Genomic DNA, 14,042 nt, shown 5'->3' with positions numbered 1-14,042 from the left:
GAAATCACATTTTCAAATCACACTTCAGTGCAAGCCAGATAAACAGTCTTTGAAAATGTCATGTGATCATTTAGCAATGGCTGTCAAACTGTTTACTAAATTTGACTGCAATATGCTGTTTAGCAGTCTTGCCTGCATTGTCTGCAGATTTAAGTTGTTCTAAAGTCTGATTGCGCAGAATTGTAATTTGTACATATTTTTGCCATATTTCTTATTTTTTTGATGCTCTGATCACTGGACTGTGAAAGAAGGAATGAATACTCTGCTGCCATCTCTAGGCGTTTTGTGGAATATAATAAAAAGATTGCCCTTTTTTACAGTTTACCTTTTTGTTTCTTTCTTTCTTTTTTGCCCAGAACATAAAAAGAAGATACTTTGAAGAACACTATAAGTCCAAGAATTTTCAGTTTTGGGTGATCCCTTTAAGTGTCAAGGTGAATGTTAAGCAAATAATGTTTGCCATTTTGAAACTTGATTGAAAAAAAAATCTCCCGGACAAACTAGATATCGTGTAAAAAAAAAATACTGCATGTTTTATCTCAGCTACGTTATATGGGCAACGTTTCGTCACATGTTGTTTGTCATTGGTCTAGGATGATGTCACCTGCACCGAAACCCCGCCCCTCATCCCCCACATAGCGAGCTGTCTCGTGCATACGCGCAGTACACAGAAGCGCACATTGCATTGCGCTGGCATACACATTGTTATTGTGCCAATTGTGAACACTTGTGAGGACAAGCTCTCTGAACAGTATGAGGAAAAACTGCCTGAATGTCATATACCGATGGACACCACTGGATTTTTAAAGAGTAACCCGCACATTAGGGCAGACCATAGATAACTGCAGCTATGTAAATGTCTCGCGCACTGGATCGGAATGGTCGCGCGGAGAAACACAGGGATACAAACATGACGATACAACGGACGTACAGCTTATAACGTAAGTATTTTTACTCCTCGTTTTATTTTTGAGGCCTTCATAATATGTAATCATGTGTGTTTCCAGCAATAAAGTGCAGGCTACTTAATGGCTACTTAATATTTTGTTTCAACAAAATGTCGCCCAGTGAGAAAGTGCGAGTTTTACTGCAGCTATTATTCATATATATTAAAACAATTAATGATAATACAAATCTTAATTAGTTCACGTTGTAGATCTTGTCTATAAGCATACCCATCACTAATCTACGCAAAACGTTCGAATTGTAATGCAAATGCATTTGAAGTATAATAAGCATAATTTCTTTTAGCATTCCCACTGAAATGGTAGTGAAACTGAGCTCAAATGGCGAACAAGTGACAGTCAATACAGTTGCAAATATGTGGTGGACGTTCTCGTTTTCCCTTTCAGTGAACTGTAGGCCTGGATAACATTTTGCTTTTAATATATATATATTTCTTTTGGTGAAACATCTATGTAAGCGTTTGCTCAGACGTCGCATTAAGCGCATTTTTGCTTGCACAGTTGTAGTAACGTCAGAAACAAAGGCTCCCAATTAGTGCTGTGATTCTGCTTTCCAGTGAGAGAAACTACAAATTCAGGGACAATGAACGTAATGACATGTGAAGATGCGCGAAATCATTCCAGTGGATTTCACCTCCTTATCCTGTGAACCTTCACGCAATTTTTTATAATGGTTTAAAACAATGCAGTCATTTCGTTAGGCAGAGTTGAGCAGGCCCATGTGTCTGTCGCAGACTGTTGACTTGAATGTAAAACATGCCGGGAAATGATGTACGCCTGCCTGTAAATTAAGGATAAATATTTATTACGTGCTTATTACGCGTACTTACTACGTGAATATATGAGGTAAATAAAGCTTGAAATGCTTGTGTGGGCCTTGTTCGTTATGACTTCACGAAATGGCGATTAATTAGCTCATAAAAAACAATTAGGTTAAGCACAAATAATGAAAAATGTTAGTTTTCAGAAGAATAATTTTACACATTGATTGGGGGAGCAATTATTCTAGTTTATCAATTCAAGTGACATTCAATTTGTTAAAATAATTCTTGCACTGACACTTTTTTGTTGCAGTATTTTGTAGGTGACTGATAAATGACCAGCGCATGAATATTTAATATGACAATTTTATAAAGTGTGGGGACAAAATCAGCCATGACCATTATGAGCTTTCTTTCTTTTTTCAGTCTTTCAGTGATGTATCAGATACAGTGCATGTTTGTTTTCATGTTTCAGTTACCATTTTGCTGCAACATTACTGTATTTACACAACCACACTGTTCTTTATGGTGATATCAATGAAACCTGATCATTGTTTGTAGTTGTTTTTGTGTTCAGCTGGTACCTGAGCTCATCAGTGCTGATGCTGTACATCTCTGACACAAGCATATGCTGATGCCCAAGCGTGTGCTGCTGTTCCACTGCTGTATGTGATTCATTGCAAAAAACACATTACACATGTGGTTTCTGTGTGAAATACTGCTGATAAGGTGCTTAGTGTGTGAGTTAAAGTGATTGGAGTAATGTTGACTTGCAATATGACAAATCTGGGTCAATGTAACCACCCACCCCCCTTCACTACCACAGGCTACAAAAGGCAAGACTGAAAAAAGCAAAGAGGATGAGGATACCATCACCAGGCTCTGTGCGTGAATGTATGCATGTGGAAATAAGAGCATGGTGTGCTGGCTCTGTACTGGGGTGTGTGTATGTGTGTGTGGGTGGGTGTTGTGTTGGGGTATATGTCTGAAGTGCTGTTGTGCATGTCCCCCTCCTCCACGAGGTCAATGGATGATCCAGCCATGTCACATCCTGTAACTGTTCTCTCTGAGCTGCTTTATATTCACACACACACACACACACACACACACCTACAAACACAATTTTTCATCCTTCTCTTGATTCTTTTTTTCTGTTTTCTCCATTCTGTACTTTATTCTTAAAGGAATATAAATTAAAATTCTGTCATTATTTTCTCATTCTCTTTTCATTCCAAACCCAAATGACATACTTTCTTCTGTGGAGCACAAAGAGAAGCCTGTTTTCCATGATATTTTTATGCAATGTCGATGACGAGGGTCTTGAGCTTTTAAAGGGTCATAAAGGATGCAGATGCATTATAAAAGTGGTCAATATAACTTGTACATATTCCAAGTCATTATCCAGTCTCAATACCTCTGAAAATACCAACACAAATGCTCTCTTTTTGTGTTCCAAAGAAGAAAGAAGGGTGTACGGGTTTGGAGGATGAATAATGGCTAGATGTTCATTTTTAACTGATCTATTCCTTTAACCTATACTCTTGGTCTTTTCATTGACATTTCATAATGTTTAATACAAACGTTTCAAACTGTCATTACTTAGAATAATGAGCTGATCTTCTCTGCTCTGTGGAGAGGTGATTAGTGCAGCCATCAGATTATATATATATATACATATATATATATCTCTATTATTAGAAGAACGATAACATTATTCCATTTACATTTCATTACATGTTTGACTATAACAGATGTTATGCTGTAAATGCGTGTCGTAATAATCTCCAGCAAAACAATGACTTTTTATAAACAGTCAAGAAGACAAGGATGATATATTGCAGGACAGGCGTGATAACCAAGTACTTTCAAATTATAATATATTACCCTGATGTGACATCACAACAAAGTTGCCTCCTAATTTATACAGTTCCTTACACGGTTTGCTTGCATGCTTGTAAGGATTATTTTATGCCTTTGATAAATTTGAACCCCTGGAATTTGTTAACATGGGTACTGGGTCAGAAAGATTTTTCTGTTATTTTAGGATTTCTCCTACTGACAAGTCTTTGACATACCCTTGTGCTGTTCTTTATTATTTCACAGTGTTTAATAACTAGTAAGGTTGTGAATGACTAACAGAAGACTGTCTTCTGTCCTTAACTCATCACAATTGTATTGTAATTCTGTGTGCTGTGACTAATATTAACTGTATGTGTAATACTGTGTGTCTTCTATGTGCATATTTCAAAAATTACACAAGTACCATAATGAATGAACACTAATATTAATTGTCTTTTTTCTTTTTGCATCCTAACCACACAGCTTCGCTCAGCCCCAGATGCCTCCGCTCCCTCTTGACGAGCGCATAGTGGTTATTCAGCGCCCCAAAAGTTTGGCCTTGCGCGTGGCCTCCCCACCAACCACTTCACAGTCTTCCTCACACCACCCAGCCACTCGCAACGAACACCCACCCCGCTTACCACAACCCCAACCCCCACCACCTCGTTCCCATCCATGTTCAAACTACCAGTCTCTGGAATGCAAGCACAGGCAATCATCCCATGTTCAGAGAGATAAAGGAGAACGAGGTGCTCCCTTTGAGGGCAGCGGCCACAATGCTAGCCATTGTCACAGCAATGGGACAGTAACTTTAGGTCCCAGACCTCAGAAGCACACGCATACCATTGACATTAGAGTGTCTTTAGACAAAGGTGGAAGAGGAGGATCTTACATAGACAAAGGCCGCAGCAGTAGTCTTACCCGAAGTGGAAGCATCAAAGGGAACAGAACTAAACGGGTGTCCTTGCACTTGGATCCAGGGCAAGGCGAAAGGAAATGCAAAGGAAAGTCTTCCGAATTAGTGGAGAAGCACCAACAGAACCATCACGAGAGTCAAAACCGGACTCAGCACAGTAGCCATCATCCGAACCAACTCACAGTCTCTCCTGGAGGGATCTTGGAATTTGTACCAGCGCAGAGACAGCAGTCAAAATCCAAGCCAACAAGAGAGAGAGACCTGTCATCAAAGTCTTGCTCTGCAACTGCCAGCCACCCATTACACAGTGAGAGGAACGTATCATCTGTAGGAAATAAAGAAAACTCCAAACTGGGACCCGGCCACCAACTGCCCCACACCCACAGCCTATCCCGTCACCACAGTTCAGCCCCATTACCCCATGCTGCCATCCTAAACCCTCACTACGCTGCTGTACCACCCTCACTCCCTTCCCGAGCCCCTTCTTCCTACCAGCACATCAGTCAACCCCGTCCCTCACGTACTAGAGAACATCGGCCCCAAATTCTTCACGCTTTGCCCCTCTCCCCTACTTCCTCCCAAGGAGGCTTCCCCAGTCCTGACCACACATGCACAATTGACTTTTCCCACCCTTGTGGCTGTTGGAGGTTGGTGCGTTGTAGAAGAGGTAGAGGTCACTCGGCTGGCTACCACGGTCGTAGTACAAGCCCATCCTCTTCTTTTTCCCACGCCCCAGGAACAAGTGCTGCCAACGGAGGTGGCGGAACCATGGGATTGAAGACTTTAGGAGGATGTCTGTCAACTGCTTCCACCACCAACACCTCCTCTTCCAACAGCACTGTCTCGGACTGTCGCACAGGGTTGCTCAGACCTTTGGGTTGTGCATCCTGTTCTGGAGAAGCTGGAGGTTTTGAGAGCCCTGCTGCTTTCCATAAGAAGCTGGTTGGGGGTTGTTTACCCTGCACTCCCCTGTCCTCATCTGCACCACTTCGAGCACTCCAGAGTTGTGTCAGTGGATGCAATCCCAAAGCAAGCCAAACTGGCAGCTCCACATGCAGTTACTGCAGTAGTGACCCCATTGTAGTGACCTTTAACCCACACAGAGGGAATCCTCCCAACATGGGGCGTAATATTGGTGCACATACCATGGGAGGATACCAGCCTGATGATGACGATTACAGTGTACGCACAATCTGGCCGGAGGAACTAGCAAAGAAGATGACTCGCTCTAAAACCCAACCTATCCATCATAATGCAAGTATTGGAATGGGCTCAGGGAGAACCTGCATGGGCCACAACCAGAATAGTGGCAATGGTGACAATCCTGTAATCCTGGACTGTCGGAACCTTATGAAGTTCACTCGTTCCCAGTTGACAGATCAGGCAGGACGACGGAGGCTCCAGCAAGGCAAGATGGCAGTTTTGGACTTTATTGGATCAGGGAATAGTGGGGACCAGGGTAGAGATTCCCTCAAGCGGCTTTGGAACAAAGGAGCAGATGCTTGCATGGGGGATGGCAACGGGTTTGATGACGAAGTGCTTCCACAATCCCCATCCCTCCGCTCTCCATCTCCAGATTCCCCTCCATCCTTCACACCCCCTCCTTCTGCTCCTTGCACGCTTATTAAGCCCAAACCCAAACAGCGAGAGAGGGAGGGTGGACACACCTTACCCTCCGCACAGTCGCTCCACTTGGTCCTCAACTCACTCAACAGAGAACAAGATGAGGAAAATGGACGAGGTAAAGATGCTAATGTGCAAGTACACAGCAGGTTGAGTGACATCTTTATAATGTGTTGTTTTTGATTGACCATTCAGAAAGATGAACATAATCTCTCCACATTGCCAGTCCTACTTGAATGTACTGACCTTGATTTAATTTTCTCATCTTCCATTAGGCTGTATGCCTTTGTGCACTGATAGTATTCAAATTAAAATGATAGTTCAGTTAATCTGTGGGGTGCATAATCCTCGTTAGCCTAGCTGCAGAAGATTGCCAGAGTTACATTACCCATGATGCTCTAAGTAATGTAACTCAAGTTCAAGTTTTTCTCCTTAAACTCTTTCTACCTTTATTTATTTTTCTTAAAACTCTGACTGCTTTATCCTCTGTTTTATTTCTTACTAAAACTCGTTAAATTTTGTCAGACTTCAAACAGGAAAGATAAAGAGGGATTAAAATTATTTAAAATGTTTGATTTTCTTACATAAGGCCTTGATGACATCATACTCTGACAGGATTTTAACCCATGTTTAATTGACTGAAAAGAGTCCTATACCAGCATAACTCTAGATGGTCACATAGAGTGAAGTATTTAAACAAATAAGAAAACAAAAATAATCCTTTTTTTTTTTTTTTTTTTGCCAGTGCACCTTTCCCTCCCTCTTTCCTCATCCCTCCCAGCGTCACTATCTGAGGAGAGTGTCATGACCCCAGATGTGGAGAATGCTGTGATCAGCCCCATCCTCCCTTTCCTTTTCCTTGGCAACGAGAGAGATGCACAGGATTTGGATCTACTGCTTCGTCTCAACATTGGTTTTGTGGTCAATGTCACAACCCATCTACCCCTCTACCACCTGGACACAGGCTTGGTGCTTTACAAAAGGCTCCCTGCCACTGACAACAGCAAGCAGAACCTACGACAGTATTTTGAAGAGGTTTTTGAGTTTATCGGTAAGAGAAGTTGTCAACTCTTTTGTAGTTTAAACATTTACACACCCCATCAAATTTCTTAACAAGTGCAGTTCTCTGTCCTGTGTAGACTTGTTTCTTATTGAAGCAGAAAATGTGGCTGGGGCATATCAAAGGGTTTTTCCCTTTCTTTATTAAACAGCTAATAGCCTTATAGCCAGTAACCTTTAGTGGTAAACCACTGACTTGGTAGTCAGTTGCAGGTGGAATTATGGCAGCGAGACCTTCTCATTCCAGAGAGCATTTGATCGGACAACAATTTGCATATAGTGCAGGATGAGTCATCATAAGTTTTTGTTTGTGTTTCTAGAAACTAATTTTTCAGCTTTACAGCTAATAGACATTGACTAAAAGCCAAAAATATCTAGTTTAGATTTTTATGGGGTATTTAAAATCATCTTCTTGCCATGTTATTTCTGTCACTTTTTATTTAAATTGCACATCAGGACTGGAGGCGTTTGACCATTTTTTGATGTGTGCCACACCTTTTTTTGTTTCAGAGGAAGCTCACCAGTGTGGACGGGGCGTTCTTGTGCACTGCCAAGCAGGTGTGTCCCGCTCAGCTACTATAGTCATTGCTTACCTGATGAAGCACACCCTCATGACCATGACTGATGCCTATAAGTATGTACGTGGTCGGCGGCCAATAGTCTCCCCCAACCTCAACTTCATGGGCCAGCTGCTAGAGTTTGAGAGAGACCTCAACTCTGGGGTAACACCTCGCATCCTCACCCCCAAACTGAGTGGCCTGGAAACACAAGTTTAAAAGAGTGGCACAAGGAAGAAGATTGTGAGAATACGAGAGGGGAGAAGGAGATAAACAGAAGAGAGAATTGATGGATAAAAAAAATGAGGGTAAGAATAAAGCCGTTTAACTATAACAAACAGTTGAGATTGAGAATTTGAAGAGAGATGACAGAAATAACTAGAAGATGAAAGCAGTCCAAAAGAAAGAGGAAATAGTCTTGGTCAATTTTAACTGAAGTATCTCCACTCTTTCTGTTTCATATAAATAGCACTTATTTGACAGTTGGCAAATGGATGTTTATGCTACCCACCCTGATACTCTGTTAAATATGTGCCAAGTTTTAATTCAGAATAATAACTCAGTTCACTTAAATTATTACTATTATCAAACTTGGTTAAATACAAACGCTGTATAAAAGTATTTGGGGGGAAACAAATGCAATCAAAGAACACTCGGGCTGTCAAGCACAGAAAAAGATCCGGTGTGTTGAGACTCTCAGAACTGTGACATGCATCACATTCGAGACCCAAGAACTGTAGCAAACTTCAAACTCCTTTTCCACTGTGCACAGAACTTTTCTAGACAGATTATTTTTGATTTGGGAGATCATTTGAAGGCACATTTTGGGTTACTTTGCTTTAGCTGCCAACTCATTTTGCCTTCGACATTTTTTCGATACTGCTATTTTTGTTACTTGATTTTACATCTTGCATTCATTATCTTAGTGTCTTTGTGTGGGAGGTGTGCAATAGTGTTGATGTGGAAGTGGAACTGATTTAAGTTATTTTCACTTGGACAGTGTTTCTCTAATGGACTTTTTTTCATGGGACATGAACCGGCCATTCTAATGGCAGATATAATCCAAAAATCATGTATTTCTTTTTTATTTCTTGCTTATGATATTGAACAGATGTGCAATTTGTATAACGCTCTGTGTAGTGAAAAAATGTGTTAAAAGGAAAAGTGTATAATAGACTATACATTAGGTTTTTATTTTCTGTCTTTTTTATTCAACTATATATTTTACTTTGGGCAGGCAGTGCAATGGCTTAAATTTACACAGATTTAATTTTTGTGTGTGTGTGTGTGTGTGTGTGTATGCTTTCTGTATGTTTTGTTTTCTGACTTTGTTTTTGTGCTGTAAATGGTGTTAAGAAATTGAGGAGAAAGATCTTGTGGAATTGAATTTTACATTTTTAATAAGGAATATGCACACTGTTTATTACTGTGTGAAATTACTGTGACTGGAGCAGATTGGGCCAAGTCATCAACATGAATCTCACTTTTAGTATGAGTTGAATTTGCGATTCAAAATTGCACATCAAGGTGACAAGAAATTTATAGTTTATGCAAAATCAGCATGAAAGGTGATAGCATGCAGGTGTAGCTAAAACATTGTGTTTTCCGTCATTTGCTTTTCTGTCATATTCAGTTCAGTGCATAAGAAAAATGAACACCCTTATCAGCTTTAATGCCTGCTCTATTTTTAAACAGCCTGCCTAATTTGACCATGATCAGATTTTAGTGCTCTCAGGACTGTAGGCAAACAATCTGGTTTTGTATTATATACCGCAAAGGAAACCAGAGCCCCTTCCTCCAATTAAATTCTTAATTTTCCTACCTTTTTCTTTCTCTATGTCCTCTAAGAGACTATGCATTATTATGGGAATACATTCTGTGAAAAAGACCTGGTTCACTCAGGAATTTGAAAAGGCATTCTCAGTTCTGTTATGAATGCCACACAACCCTGCTAAACATGGATGCTGCTGATTAGCATTTAGACTAACAATATGTATTTTCAAAACTTGAATTATTTCTACTTTACAGTAAAATTGCTAAACAGATCCTTTGCTATCTGACATGAAGTACATTTTTGTTCCATTATTTCTTTGAATCCATCATGTACCATTTTATTAAAACTGCCAGTTGCCACCCCCCTAGTCTGCATGAGAAAATGTGTAAAGTGTGTTTTACGAGAAAATAAATGCCGGGGATGCCTTTTGGTACAATAACTGTCTTCCGAGTCAATGTAGCACCTATCAGCGGAAAGAAATGGAAGGACTTGGAAGTTTTGTAATTGTTTGGATTTGTTTTGCTCTGTTATATATCTGTTTGCTGCACAAAATGTGTGTGAACGCGAGAAGTCAGTCTTTGTATTTTCTGTGTGCTAGACATGTTGTGACAAGAGTAATGTGGGTGAAACTTTCCTACCATTTTATCAAGAACCCCAACCTCAGGCCTGTTAAATGTCCATTGGCACAGCTCAATTTTCTCTGTAAGCTTGCATCTGTCAATGCCATGAGCCACTGCTGTATGCCTTCTTTACTCTGGATTTGCTCTTCCAGACATTGGGGGAAAATTGACCTCTTTGTACATTCAATCATACCTTTCACTGTAGAAAAAAATATTGCGTAGGCCTACCAGAATCACCTGGCAACACTGAATGAATAGCGCTGGACATCATAGACCACATCTTGGGTATCTCATTGTATGAAAGCTGAATTTGTTTATAAAATGTGTGCAAAGCATTGAAACTAGATACTATATATGACCAGTATTTCCTGTGTTGAATAATCTGTGTATGGTTTGCACATAGAAATGAACTAAATGTAAAGTTTTGTGTAGAATTTGTTTGTAAATTTGTGAATTGATTCTTTCTGTGACTTTATTCATGTATGTAATCATTGTTCTTTTTTTATTATTATCATTATTATTGTTATTATTATCTAATTTTTGTGCCACATACTGAAATGAAGGTTGGCATCTTAATATTGACAAAAAAGAAAGCCCTCTAGGACAGAACATGTTTGAACTGCTCAGTCATCAGTGTTTTACCTTGTTCCCCAGGCAATATGTTGTTGCCATACTCTGTTACTGTAACTTTACACATTACCTGCTGATTTTCTTACCCACTAACCTGCTAGATTGCTCATTGAAAATTTTATATTTTCATACGGTATGTTGATTTGTTTTGTTTGATTGTGGCAATTTTATCAGTGACTCTTTGGGTAGAGGTTTATAGCGATCCCTCAAGGGTTGTACTTTGATGTACTTTGAATGCATGTTACTCCAAACTGACCTTCCAGTCTTCTCTCCCCTTCCTACTGACTCAGCCGTTCTCCCCCATGAGAATTGAGTGCCCACGCTGCTTCAGAGAGAAGACGGACACGGCAGCCTGTGTTGGTTTGACCATATACTTGTGTGTACTTCGGTTTTATCACTGACAAATGATGGGGCTTCATCCTTTTTCCTGTTTAAAACTTTACTGTGAGAGACTGTGATACTGTTGTGAAGCAAAAAATGATTAAAAGCGTTAGGCTGATCCTTGCCGGTAATGACTATGAGAATAACGTACCTCTTAAAAAGAAAAAGAAAAAAAGATTGGCTTGTAATACAATTGTTCATCAATATGATGTTCTCGCAAAGCTAAAATGATTTGTTGAAATAAATTTTTTTTACAAATTGACAATTGTGTAGTGTTTCTTTTCATATGGCCTGTGACACAAAATGCATATTGGTATCTAGCTCTCCCATAAGCCCACCCAAACCATTTCATTCAGAACCAGGAATGTTGGTTTGGAAATTATTGGTTGTTACAGTATAGTCAATGAACTGTCAGATTACCATTGACAAAACAGCAGTTACATAACCGTTGTGCTGCTGAAGGAACTGCTGCTGTGTTGTGCGACTGTGCTGTGATTTGGCTCCCTGAGGGCTTGGATCAATAGTCAGCATGGTCTAATACAGGACACCTATCATATCAAAGCGAAACCTAGGTGCAGCTCTCTCCAGGCTCGGTTTCCATCAGCTTTCCTCGTCATGGTCTAATCTCCTCAGTGTCAGTGAGAAAAGCGGGAGGAAGGATGCCTCCTGTGACCGCCTACTTCCAGGCCACATCAGCATTAAAGTCAGAATGATAGAACAAAGCTAAAATGGTAGTATGCCTGAGAGGGATGAGTATAGAAACTGGGGCAAAGGCTTTCAGAGTGTGTGTGGAATCGTGTGAATGTGTGAGAGGCCAGCATAAGAATGCTCAAGGCAACGCTGCTGATCCATGTCCCCAGAATCCCTCTGAAATATTGGTGAAACTTGATGAATCAAATCTGCTGCCTGGTCTTGAGGGCATGACTGTTATGTGATAAGTGCATTTGAATTTAAAAAGTAAAGTCGTGACGTATTGTCAAGTATGGTGACCCATACTCGAAATTGGTGCTCTGCGTTTAACCCATCCAAGTGCACACACACAGCAGTGAGTAGTGAACAAATCCACACACACACACACACACACCGTGAACACACACCCGGAGCAGTGGGCAGCCATGCTGCGGCGCCCGGGGAGCAATTGGGGGTTCGGTGCCTTGCTCAAGGGCACCTCAGTCGTGGTATTGAGGGTGGAGAGAGCGCTGGACATTCCCTCCCCCCACCTACAATCCCTGCCGGCCGGGGGCTCGAACTCGCAACCTTTCACTAGTCCGACTCTCTAACCATTAGGCCACGACTTCCCCAAAGTTCTTCCCCAAAGTTACTGTAAGTTCTTTATTCTAATTTGAAATTATAACTGTAGCATATAAGCCTGAAACATGCTAAATGATTAGCCAGTACATACTTGTATTTGGTCCTGAATTGCATACCAACACATTTTGCAATGCAACAATGCACAAATCTCGCATTGCTAAAAGCTAACAGCCAACAACCAAATGCACACATGTACTGCCGGCATTTAAGTACTTGCATCCAGTGTTGGGGTTAACGCATCACAAGTAACGTGTGTTGCGAAATCAGATTACTTTTTTTCCCCAAGTAACTAAAGTAATGCATTACTTTTAAATCTACAAGAAAATATCTGTAATGCCAGTTGCTTTGTTTTCCCATTTATTGACTGACATATTTCCTGTCCCCATGTTGAGAGAAATTTAGTGCAGAGGCATTGAGTAAACATACGCTGTGTAAACATTATGGTTACTGTAGTTCTAGACTAAATGTGCATCTCACTTGCACAAATACAGATTCATTATTCCTCAGAATTAAAAAAAACCCAATGAAAACTCCAAAAATATTAAGAGAACCTGCAATAATTAAATGCTAAAGCAAAAATGTGTAAATGTTTGTTTTTAATCCCATTTTATTAACCAGTGTCTTTGCTGCTAACCTTCAATAATCCAATTCAACCATGCAAAAAATGACTTTAGATAAACATAACTTTTGTGTTTATTTTTTGTGATTTGAACTTTTTGAATTCACATTTCCTTCAGCCTGGGGCTTATTCATTTCAATTCTGTTGTGAAAGAGATTTTACATTTGCGAAAAATATAACTTTTTATATTAAAAACAAAGAAAGGCAGCCCAGGCCAGATAAGAAAATGTAATGCATAAGTAAAGTAACTAAGTCATGAATTAGTTACTTTTTTTAGGGAGTAACACAATATTGTCATGCATTACTTTTAAAAGTAACTTTCCCCAACACTATATGTTTTTTTGCCATACAGTCAACAGAATGAGGCAATGACCAGTTCTATAGCAGTATCATAAAGGGTGTTTCAAACTATGGAGACTCTTTTTTTTTTAAATGGAGGCTTAATTGTGCCCCAGAACTGATGAAAAGCTGGAAACACCTCTGTCACCACATCGGTCGGGGGGTTATTCCGAATAACAGCAGGACTGTGTTTACCTTTCACCATGTGGCTATGGCCAAATCACAGCCATGATGATAATTAGACCAACAACAAACAAATTACACGAGTTTTGAGTAATTATATATTTTATATTACATATTCTTTACATTGCCAAAATAGCTCAATAGTTGTTATATAATGATTACTTTGAACTTTTTATTGAAGCATTCAGTCTTTGTGTTTTGAGGCACGTTTCACTAAATCTCTGTAGTTCATCAAACGTTGCCCAGCAGCAACACTTTTTTTTTTAGATGTAAGGGAAGATGCATTAGGGATAAAGAAATGAACACTTGGGCTCAGTAGTGCTGTTGAACATAATATTGTTGACATAATATCTCAATCTGTGCTGTATACAAATATCAGAAGTCCTGTGGGTATAAAACAGGGATTATGCAAAAAGGCTTTAGATGTAATATATGTAGGTGTGGCTCATGTGCCTCCTCAAATCA

At 40.0% G+C, this 14,042-nt stretch overlaps 1 protein-coding gene across 1 annotated transcript; it reads left to right on the top strand.

The window, feature by feature from the left end:
* Nucleotides 1–4,054: 4,054 nt before the first annotated feature.
* Nucleotides 4,055–11,379, top strand: LOC306855820 (uncharacterized protein). The gene is made up of 3 exons (XM_079394714.1): nucleotides 4,055–6,222; nucleotides 6,850–7,155; nucleotides 7,674–11,379. Exons 1-3 carry the CDS (start codon nucleotides 4,065–4,067, stop codon nucleotides 7,937–7,939), a joined length of 2,730 nt encoding a protein of 909 aa, XP_079250840.1. The 5' UTR covers nucleotides 4,055–4,064; the 3' UTR covers nucleotides 7,940–11,379.
* The last annotated feature ends 2,663 nt before the right edge of the window (nucleotides 11,380–14,042 follow it).

The sequence above is a fragment of the Barbus barbus genome (assembly GCF_936440315.1).
Source record: "Barbus barbus genome assembly, chromosome: 36".
Classification (NCBI taxonomy): Eukaryota; Metazoa; Chordata; class Actinopteri; order Cypriniformes; family Cyprinidae; genus Barbus; species Barbus barbus.
This window is presented reverse-complemented; position numbering and strand designations above follow the sequence as displayed.